General features: G+C 46.1%; 1 protein-coding gene across 4 annotated transcripts in view; it reads left to right on the top strand.

Moving 5' to 3' along the window:
• The first annotated feature begins 878 nt into the window (after positions 1 to 878).
• Positions 879 to 11,590, top strand: part of dpf1 (double PHD fingers 1) — a 36,478-nt gene continuing 25,766 nt past the window's right edge. For 2 of the 4 annotated variants that reach the window (XR_002291537.3, XM_004075462.5), the window contains exons 1-3: positions 884 to 1,118; positions 10,514 to 10,543; positions 10,805 to 10,965. Coding sequence is in view for 3 of the 4 variants with exons in the window: in XM_004075462.5 (XP_004075510.2) it covers positions 1,012 to 1,118; positions 10,514 to 10,543; positions 10,805 to 10,965 (298 nt within the window). In the remaining variant the exon portion in view is untranslated. Of the gene's footprint in view, positions 1,119 to 2,021; positions 2,131 to 10,513; positions 10,544 to 10,804; positions 10,966 to 11,590 lie in introns of those variants that run through there. The other 2 variants (XM_020708320.3, XM_078930012.1) reach the window with 2 other exon arrangements.

The raw sequence follows: 11,590 nt of genomic DNA, 5'->3' as shown, positions 1-11,590 counted from the left end.
CAGCGATCACGGCATGATTTCCTCACTCAAAAAAAAAAAAAAAAAAATCTGTGAATTATTTCATGTTTCCAATACGTTTATTTTTATAAAATAAAGTTTAATTTAGGACAGTATTGATGTATTTGTTATTGTCCTTCAAAACATTCCCTTTGTTTGAAAATCTTCCTCACAAATAACACAAAAACTGTCGCAGGGCGTTTGGTTTGAGCAGTGGGGCCTTTTCGAGCTGCTTGCTAATGTTCATTAAATATTTGTTAGCACAGATCTATAAATATCACATGTCACTGGATTCAGAGTGGTGGCTCCACTACTGTGGCTCCACTGCCAAACTGTAAAGACAAATCCAGGCCTCCTTGCTCCTACCCCTCGTCCTCCTGCCTCCCTCCGTCCATCCCTGCAGCAGACGACAGGAACAGCACGAATTGGAGGGGTTCCCACTTCTCAGGCGAGGAGGCAACGACAGACAAATGTCTGAAAGAATCAATTACATGCCCACTCTCAATCTATTAATGAATAATTAAAGGTGCTCGGAGCTTTGAGACACGGCTCTGTGCATCCAACCACATCTGAAAGTTATCATGCACACTTGTTTTATGATTTTCCAGTGTTTCAGGCTGTGATGTCTACCCCCTCCTGTGCACAAGGCAAAAAATGATCCAAATGCAGTTTTGTTTGAATCCTTTAAGACTATTTTTTGTTCGAGATTCCTGTGTGGGATCAGTAGTCCCGACCTCTGTCCTCACATGTGAGGCTGATCTCCATCCCGAAGCTCCACCAGGCTCAACTGGACTTTTTTTCTATACATTAGGACAGGGACGGCTCTGCTTACCTTTCAAGTACGAGGCGGGTCGCTGAACCACTGGAACCCCCTACCCCCGCCGGTATTTGTAGTCATCATCTGTTGTCCGTCCTCCGCGCCGCCGTGCGCCAAAACTACAGTTCCCACAAGCAGCCACGGTGCGCTCCCGCCTCCCATTGGCTGTGCGCTGAAGCCGCAGCCCCAGAGAATGAATGAAATTGAAATGCTACATTACATGTAGAAAACCACCGGCTCTGCGGTGTTGCATTCTATCACACTATATCAAAATGGCCACAGCGGTGCAGAACCCCCTCAAATCGTGAGTACCGTTCATTCTCCGCTCCTAACATCCGAGCATGCTGTCAGCGTCATCTCCTTATGTTCTAATTCTGATCCTGCTCCACCACACGCTTGATGTAAACGGCGGAGACCGAGATTATGATGCCAATGAAAAGTTAGCCTATTTTGCGGGATTTCGTGTCGGTGTCCTTTTTTTTGTCACTGAGTATGCGCTGCGGTTCCTCACATCCCGTACCCGAGCCAGCAGCAGCGCGCGCGCGTATGGAGGAATGCTGGGGGAGCTCTGGGTGACCCGGCATGTCCCTTGCCGGTGTATGAACCCAAAAGATCGGTCAGATCCAGGCTGGGGGCTGAGTCGAGCTAACATGGCCCTCCAGAACCTGTTAGCGCGCGTCTTTAGAGGCAGGACGGAGCTCGGAGCGGCTTTCCGGCTGCAGCCGAACTACTGGACCTGTGGGAGATGGAGAGGCGGAGGTAAATACACTGCGTCTCCCACGCTGACTCCATCTGAATGGGATGCCGGCGCTTTGTACCCTAGAGTGAGATGATTATCAGCCGGTGGCGTGTTTAAAGCGGCCCCTTCTCCCTAAAGTTTGTCCGTTAACGGTCCGTTTTGCACATGTTTTTATTCGGAAGGAGGGGGGGGGGGGGGTGTCTTTTTCTGGAGGAATGCAGCGGCGCGCGCTGATGCTCCCGGCCAAAGACAGAGGTAGCCACCGCGCGGCTGTCAGCGGGTGCTGGCACTAATCTCCCCCGCATAACGCATAAAGGCGCAGGCACCAACCCGCCGGCACCACAGCGCTCCAACTGTAGCAGTTTGAAACAAAGAAAAGTCTGGAGACCTGCGCGCCTCGGCTGCTTCACCTGAGCGCACAGACCGCGCCGGGGCGCGCACACGCCGGCGACATTTCACGCAAACCCAGATCAACGAACAGTTTGGAGCGTGGACGGAACTGCCAATTAAGAAACTGCTCTGAATGGCTGTGATGGTATTTCACCATTTGTTGTTCAAATCATGAGTGAATCGTCAGGTGGGTCATTTCCATCCACACAGTCGCTGTTATTTGACTGTTAAATGTTTATTTTGAGGCGGGCAGGTGACGTTGGGATGGAGAATCTTCAGGATGTGGCTCTCCTCTGTTTTCTCTTCTCCACTTTCAACTCTTCCTCCATTGCATGCCCAAGCTAAGCAACCGTGTGGCCAGGTTGCGCCCAGAGACTTTCAGTGAAACCATGTCGGGATTCATTTGACTGATTTGCAAGGAGTCTGCAGCAGAACTGGGAGGCAACAGGAGAAAAATGAGAGGAAAAAAGTCAGAAGGCAGCTGGGCCAGAGGATAATGAACTACATCCTAGTGTTGAAAACACAGACTGTCCAAATGAGGGATGACAAAGTGTCTGTTTGGACCTTCAGTGCAGAACCCTTAAAAAGCTGAAAGTCTGCATCAGGTTTAGAGGTCTTTCCTCTAGATGACTTTATCATGGTCTGGTTGAAGCACCAAATGAGCTCTGATATACACTCTTGAAATTAGCATGTTTGCAAACAAACTTGTTATGGAGACTTGTAAATTAGAGCCCCCATTCTGTGAATCGAGCCAAAGAACCAAAGACTTGGTTCAAAGTCAGCCCTAACAGGGGGGGCTGGCTGCGTGCCGGAGGCAGAAACAAAGCCTGTTGTGTCCCAAAATGTCTTTAAAGCTAGCTGAGTCTCAGCAGTAAATTGCAATTAATTCCGTGTTTGTTAATTCCCATTGATGCCCAGGATCCAGCCAAGCTGTGCAGCCCGCTCATGCTCGGCTGGACGTGTGTGGACGTACAGTGGAGGGTTTCATGTGTGTGCAAAAGCATATCAGCAAACCAGCTTCATCCAGTCGGCCTCTCTCTGCTGGATTAGAGAATCATTTAATCTCTCTTACTCTCTATCCTTTTTTCCTGTGATTTCCTCTCTGTCCTCCCATCACCCCCTCTGCCCAGTCTTCCTCCTCGTCTCCCTCCTTCTTTGCCACTTTCTCAATCCATCACTTGTTTCAGTCCATCCCTTTGTTTAACCATTTCCTCTTTGCCTTGCTTTCCCTTCTCCTCTGCCCATTTTCCACAGGACTTCTGCATTTTGAATCAATGGCAGCACCGTGTTTTCAAATGCAGTGCGAGCAGCAGTGAGGGGAGCTTTCTTTGCATTTGATCACATTTCCCTTCAATATTTATATATAAATATTATATATAATATAGAATTTTAGGATTGCTCAAGAGGAATTTATTTTCAGTTAAATGCAAGCCACTGAAATGGATTTGTGGAGTTGCAAATACTTATTTAGCTTAAAAGACAATGTGAACCTCCCATACTTTTGAGCGTTTGTCCTGAAATGTCGGTGTTAAAAGTGGTGAATGTGTCCTTTGGAGTCACACAGGAGACTGTTTGAGTCAAAGCTGCAGTGGATGAGGCATCTCCTTCAGCAGAGAGCTGGTTAAAGGGGGAGATGCAGATCAGTGTGTGCTGTGGTGTTGGAGGCAGTTGTGGCAGGTCCTGTCTAATGATATTTCTGCCCTGCCTGACTGAGCCCAGCTAAATGAGTTCCATGTAATAACTGGCTCTGTGTGCAAACAGCCCCATGTGACGGCTGAAGCCCCGGCCGGGGCATCCATCTCTGCATCTCTGCCCTGTTTCCGCCTCACTCTCTCATTCCCTCGCTTGCTTATTTGTGTGGTGTTATCAGTGTTTATCCAGCAACACACAGACACACACCCAACACACACTGTTGCACTTTCTTTCCTACTCTGTTTTTTTCTGTATCTATAGGGTAGCATAGTAAATCTTTAAGGCTGATACTTCTTCCAACATCTTCCTTTCATCATCTTCTCATTTAGACCTTCTATCTGTTTTACTTAAAGAGGAAGGCATGATAGAAACAGACTGAGAGACGAAGAAAGGAAGAAGCATAGATAAGTATTTTTAGCTCTATGACCTATTTCTCCAGTGCTACCTAACTGACTGTCAGTCAGCAACAGTGCTAGGGGACCTTACATGAGATCCAGCCAGCAAATCTGGAATCTGCAGTTCTGTTAGATGTGATTTTAAACTCATTCCTCTTTTCTTGGCGTCTCTTTCTCAAACATTCCCGCTTCTTTCTGATGTGCCTCCATCAGGACTGTAGGTACAGCAAAAATAGCAAAAACAGCCGTTAGTGACCTGGTACCTCTGCAGAGCTTCAGTTAGATGCAGACACAGTTGGTGTGGGGTATGCTAATGGGGACCACAAAACAGACAGTCTCATACACAAAGCCCACCGCACGTGCACTCACACGTGCACAGATTTAGAGGTAGGAAATCCATCGCCATAATAAGAGGCCAAGTGCAGTGGTGATAAATCTCACCTGAAGGAGCTGTTCAGAGGCAGATTGCTGTGGTCTGATGTACTGCCCTCAGTACACTCTGCAGTCCACCATAGACCATGCACACCCACACACCTAGACCAGACTAAAACGCACAAACAAGTCTGTATGAATTACAAGTTGAACATTTGCACATGCCAACAGAGAAGATGATCAACCACAGGCATGCAAAAGCACACTCGTGATTTACAGGTCCTGGAAAGCGGTAGACAAAAAGTGAAATGCACACAGGAAACAACACACAACTCCTCATTAAAATCACATGCAGCAGGTTTCACAAAGTGCTGATGGAAATGGCAGGATCTGCACTCCTGCCCACCACACCCTGCAGTTCTGTCACTTCTCTCATCATGCTTGGATTCGGGAAACAGAGATGCACACGTGCACGGCTGTAACCACTTGCAGTGACAGTGATGCCAGGAAGGAGACGTTTTCCAGCTGGTGTGGCACCAGATGTCCATACCTGCACAAAAACACAATCGTGCTGCTGTCTGTCCATCTGCACGTCCATCACTGTCACTACCTGGCCTCTCTGTCGTTTCCCTGACTGACCTATCAGAGACAATGCAAACACTACACCAGACAGGAGGACGACTGGAGGAGTGTCTGCCCGACAACTTATGTCCATCCAAATTTCTTCCTTTTTTCACTGTGACAGTACGTGTGTGTGTTTGTTCGTGTGTGTGCTTCTGTGTTAATGCATGTGTTAGTATGTGCACGTGTGTGTTTATGTGTGCGTTTGGCTGTGTGAATCGGTGTGTGTCTGAGTGTGTGTTCACACGTGTGAGTGTAGGCGTGTGTCTATCTGGGTATGTATTTGTGTGTCCCTGTGTGTGTTTTTCCCTGTGTTTGTGTGTATCTGATTGTGTGTGTGCTTGCATGTTTGTGTATCTGTGTGCATGTACCTGTTTTTGTGTGTGTTTGCATGTGTGTGTACCTGTTTGTGTGTGTGTTTGCGAGTGTGTGTATCTGTTTGTGTGTGTGCTTGCATGTTTGTATTTCTGTGAACATGTACCTGTTTGTGTGTGTGTTTGCACGTGTGTATCTGTTTGTGTGTGTGTGTGTATCTGTGTGTCTGAGTGCGTGTGTTTTTGCAAAGATCTCGGTCTGCCTGGGTTCAAACTCAGAGAAAATAGAGAAATCATTTGACTGAGAGCAGAGCTGTGGAGAAATTGAATTGGGGGGAGGGGGGTGATAAAGGTGGTATTGCATAGTTTAATCTGTTGAGTTCAGACGTGAATAGGCCTCTGTGGTGGGGGAGGGGAGAATGAAAATGGTGGGGCGCCTGAAATCAGCTCCTTGCCGTGCACTCGCACATGCTTCTACAGTTCTGCACAAGTATGTGTGCGACTGCGCAGATGGACTGCAGCTGACCAGTTGAGCCTGCAGACAGGTTTAAGACCAACCCAAATACACAGTGACCAAGCACACAACCACAGAGTAAAACCTGATCTACGGTGGGTCCTTTAAAGAGCTGGTCCCATTTAAAAAGCTTAATTTACTCTCAGTTCAATCACCTCGTGTCTCAACGGGAAACCAAAAATAATAATTATTGTTATGCTGAATATTTTTAAACTTATTTACACATTAGATGTAGTTTTCATGATTCCATCATTTGTTATCTGTGGAAACTCCAATTCAGTGGTTTCACCTCTAGGGGGAGCCCTATGTATCTCTATTATTCAGACAGCAGCTAATTGGAGTGGTTAATTGAAGCAGAGCAATAGAGCCTGCAGGCTGTGTGGGATGTCTGCAGGGCTGCAGAGGTGCCTGATGCATCGCTGCAGGAGGGAACCCCCACATGTTCAGATGACCTGCAGTGGGTTTCTGTGAGTGGTGGTTGTGGTGGTGAGGCGCTCCGCCACAGCACGCGCTGCCTGTCACTTACACAGACCTGTTTATTAATCTGTTCCCAGTATTTACAGTGTTTTGGGGAGGACGGCTCCCTTCTGTTTGCTCAGAGAAGGCTGAGGAGGAGACTTTAGGTTTCATGCACACACAAAAAAATACCCAAAAACCTACACAAAAAAACACACACGCAAACACTTACACACATGCTCCAGGGTGCCTCATTCTCCTTCCATATCTAATCTGGAGTTGGCATGTGTGACTGTTTGTGTGCTGTGAGGCTTCATGTCCATGCCATCTGCATCCATGTTCTCCGTCTGCAGCTGCTTTTGCTGTGCTCTTATTCTTTAGGGTTTAGTTTGTGTCTGAGACGTCATGCCTGCACTAGGGCCTGTTTGTTATTTGCCCCTGCTAGGTGCAGATCCCTGTAATTGACATAGACACTCACTGGCCACTTTATTAGGTACACCTTTTTAGTATCAGGTTGGAGCCCCATTTGTCCTCAGAACTGCCTTATTCCTTTTTGGCATAAATTTAACAGTTTAATCCATATTGACGTGAGAGCACCACACAGTTCTTGATGATTTGTTGGCTGCACATCCATGATGCCAATCTATTGTTCCACCACACCCCTAAGGTGCTCTGTTGGGATAAAATCTGGTGACTGTGGAGGACATTTGAGTATTGTAAACTTATTGTCATGTTCAAGACACCAGTCTAAGATGATTCCAGCTTTTTGACATGGCGCCTTATCCTGCTGGAAGTGACCATCAGAAGATGGTACACTGTGGTCATAAAGGGATGGATGTGGTCAGCAACAATACTCATGTAGGCTGTGACGTAATTATGCTCTAAGAAGTATTGGTACTAAGGGGCTGAAAGTCGGCCAAGACAATATTTCCCACACCATTACACCACCATCAGTCTGAACCATTGATGAAAGGGAGGGGGGATCCATGCTTTCATGTTGTTGATGTCAAATTCTGACTCTACAATCTGCATATTGCAGCCGAAATTGATTCTTATCAGACATTTTTCTAGTCTTCTATTGTCCCATTGTGGGTGAGTCTGTGTGACTGGTAGCCTCAGTTTCATGTTCTCAGCTGACAGGAGTGGCCCCTGGTGTAGTGTTCTGCTGCTCATGTAGTCCATCTGCCTCAAGGTTGGATGTGTTGTGCCTTCAGAGATGTTCTTCTGCAGACCTTGGTTGTAACCAGTGGGTATTTGAGTTCCTGTTGTCTTTCTATCAGCTGGAACCAGTCTGGCCATTCTCCTCTGACCTCTGGAAATCAACATTTCCGTCTACAGAACTGCTACTCACTAGATATTGTCTCTTTTTTGGCCCATTCTGTCCAAACCCTAGAGATGGTTTTGGGTGAAATTCCCAGTAGATCATCAGTTTCTGAATTACTCAGACTAGCCCGTCTGGCACCAACAACCGTGCCACATTCAAAGTCACTTTAATGTAATGGTGAATTGTTCAACTTCCTGTAGTTTTCAACTACTGGTCTATTCAGGAACTCTATTCAGGAACATCATGCACTAAACTGCACTGATGTACCTCAGTGATGAGCATCTGATAGATCCTGCTCATTGTCCACTATAAAATTTTAGGGCTGGTGTGATCTGTCTCCCATCCATCTCTTCGAAGGCTTTTGTGTTCCTCAAAGCCATGTTTACTTTGCATCTGCAGACGCACCATGGTGGTTCTGCTGCTCCAGAACACCATTTATGTTCTGATTAAGAACATTTCCACATAAAATGTGTAGATTTTCATTTCCTCTCGTTGTGTGGATATAACTGACAATGGTTTGGGGGCTTCAGAAACAAGTCCCTGCAGCTCAGCTTACTTCCAGACTCACAGGTCACCATTTTAGAACCCAATACCCACTTTGTCCCCATCTCAGAGTTTCTGCTGTCCCCCCTGAAATGTTTTCAGCTGTCTTTCTGTTTGCACATCTCCCCCTCAGACTCCTCTGTGAGTCTCCAATACAGCTGTGCAGCTTCCTCATCGCTATATAATGAGGTTCTCAGCAACCAGGTTGAGAGACAGTATTTTCCAGAGCTGTCAACTTATTATCAGAAGAGGGGGTGTGCTGGTCTGTCTGAAGGCAGCAGAGGATGACGGGATGGAGGTGGCTGATCGAGTTGGGGAGTGAAGAGCTCTGGACCAATCTGCTTATATGTTTTTGATATTGTCATGTTTTTACTGTAATGATCCAGTATTTCTGCTTGTTGTCGTAGGCAGACTTGATACCTTTCATTCTCCTCATGGTGCACCTGGTTTGTGGATGAGGACGTCTATCTGCATTTAGCTGGTAGATGTTTCAAAAGTTTGCTCTCAGGAGCAAATTTCTGTCCCTGTAACTGTGATGCTGAGCTGTGGCTGTGATCAAACGTTACTTCAACAGACTGTGGAACACTAGAAGATCCCAATGAGAGCAGGACAGGATGCGCTCAGGATGCACAGACAATGCCTCAGAAGGCAATGTGGATGTCACACATGATGTGATGCCTCCAGGTTTCAGGAAGTTTGGGGGATTCTGTGCTCACCAGAGTCTGCTGGACTTGATGGCAGAACTGAACCGAGACATTGTCTCTGGATTTCACATTCAGAGCTGATTGGTTACTGATCACAAAAAGGTTCTATGCTGTTATCCAGTACTGTCCTTTACTCTGAGTCTCTGGAAAAATGTGGTTTGGAGTATGACAGGGCGACATGCTGGTGTGAACTTTTAACTGGAAGATCACAATTCAAAGACGTGTGTTACTGATTAGCATAATTCATTCCTGTTTTTCTCCTCTCTGGTCACCAAACTAGAGCTGTCCCGTTTGTCCACTTATGTCTCCTTGTATGCCTGTTCGTTTGAGTGTATCTGAAAGTAAGGAACGTACATTTCACCACACATAAACTGTGGAAAAAGTCAGACAGTGCCGGATACCAGATGGCAGCAGCATGGTTTCAGCCAATAGAGATGGACAGAGAGAGTCCATTTTAAAAGTATTTATTTTGCTCCCAATCATCATTGTTTTGGTATTTGATGAAGGTGAACCAAGATTTTTAGGTAGCAGGCTGGCAGGTGGTCAAACATGACTATAAAGCCGTTCCAACGCTGAAGATTTAGCTGTCAACTGTCAACCATGAACCAGTGAAACATCAGTCTCTACAATTTAAAAAACAAAAAACAAAAAACAGCTTCCAGCTGTTAGTTTTAATATTTTCCCACGTCATACAGAAGCTTGATCTGGACGCCGTTACATCCAGTTTCTTTTGGCATAATTTTTCAGCTTCACAGCTATGAGTTATTCAGCCACAATCCTGCACTGATGCAGGTTTTTTTCCTTAGCAATTAGCTGCTTTATACGCAAGTCCTTTAGCTCTTTGTCAGTTCTCAGAAAGTTTACCAGTCATCGCCAAACTCCACATTTTCTCCTAGACACTCATCTCCAAGCAGTTCAAAGATGTTTGGCTGTAGTTATGCAATATGAAAAAACTAGTTGTAGGGTGCTACCCACTACCCAGTGATCACAATTCACCCCAAAAGGACTGAAACAAACAGACAGATCTGTTTGTTGACAGATCACAAACCAACCAGCAGCTTCTCTGGTTTCTGCAGATCAGATCGTCAGGAAACCAGAATCATCTTCTCCTAAAGTGAATTATAATTCTTTGTTTGGCGCATCGTTGACTAACCCTTCGCATGCTGAAGAGTCAGTGTTGTTAAGACATCGCCGATTGTTCTGATGCTCTTTTATCAAGAAGATTGCAAAAAGACTCTGATTGAAGGTAGAATCTCCTCATCAATCCTTCCAACCACAGATAATCTTTTCTTTCTTCCATGTCTGCGCAGTAAAACCTAAAATCTGCAGCCGGAGCTGCTGCTGGCTCTGCTCTGCACTTAAAAGTCGACGGTCTGGATAACTGAGTGACCTTGATATCTGCACTCAGCAGGGAGACACTGAGAGGGCCTCCATAGAACGTGAGGAAGAGAAGTGAAAAGAGGGAATGAATGCAGAGCCGCTGCCAAAAGTGGTTTCAAAATGAGAAAAAAACTCAGTTCAGGGAAAAAAGTGAAGCAGAGAAAAGCGAGACGATTCATAAACAGAGGAGAGCAAGGGTGGGGTGAAGGAGTGACTCACCACATCTGTTGGTTTTTTCTTCTTTTTTCCCTGCAGGCAATCTGGAGGTGCAGTCATCAAGAACAGGTAGGTGCAGAACCAGGCAGAAACACAAGAACCTTACACTGAATGTTAATCAAGGTCTCACTGTGAAGGTGAGATGATGCTGAGCATGCACTGCCAGAGCACTTCACCTGCTGGGACCAGTTACCAGGACTAAGTCTGCGTGACTGGACAAAGACAGAGAATGAAACATGTCCTCATGCACCTGTCCTGAGGTTTCTCTGCTGATGCTGGGCTGGTTCTCCTTCTCCTTTGACCGCCTCCTTCCTTCTCCTCTTCTCTCAGCCTCGGTGAGGAGTTTTATAAGGAAGCCATTGAACACTGTCGGAGCTACAATGCCCGTCTGTGTGCGGAGCGGTCCATGCGCCTCCCGTTCCTGGACTCCCAGACCGGCGTGGCTCAAAGCAACTGTTATATCTGGATGGAGAAGAACCACCGTGGGCCAGGTGTGTGCCTCTGTCTGTGTGTTTGTGTGCATGTTTGGGAATTTGTTTATGTGTTTGTGCTTCCAAGCTGTTAGTAAACAACAATAGTTCTGTACAATAATTTGTCCTCCCGCCTCATCTCTTCCTGTGATAGTTTCTGTCTTCATCCTCCTCATCATCAGACCTCCTATCCTCCACAACTCTAAGTGCATGCATGTGTGCCTCTGCCTCCCCTTTCTGAGTGTTTCTGCAGAGACTCAGATGGCTCTGTAGGCAGCAAAATGCCACTGGCATAGCAGTAAATGCACGGGAGTCTGCCTCTCTGTGTTTGCTGCTGAAACAATATTAGTTTGTTTGACACATGGAGCTACAATCCATCAACTCTAGATGCATCAGAAATATGAGCACAACACTGGTGTGTGAAAAGCAATGTCCTATTTAACTCACAAAAGATGATGTGAAATTAAGGCCTGGTTAAAAATAACAAGGACAAACACGAATGCATTTATCTTAAAATGATTAATATGCTTCTCTGTTATTTTCCTGATTTGACCACAAAAGAGCTTTCTTGGAATCACAGGATCAGGCTTGGACCTCAGTGCACTCCAACAGTTAATTGGAGGCTGGAAACACACAACTCCAAGAA

This window comes from Oryzias latipes, chromosome 13 (assembly GCF_053564925.1).
Source record: "Oryzias latipes strain Hd-rR chromosome 13, Olatipes_Hd-rR_3.1".
NCBI lineage: Eukaryota > Metazoa > Chordata > Actinopteri > Beloniformes > Adrianichthyidae > Oryzias > Oryzias latipes.
This window is presented reverse-complemented; position numbering and strand designations above follow the sequence as displayed.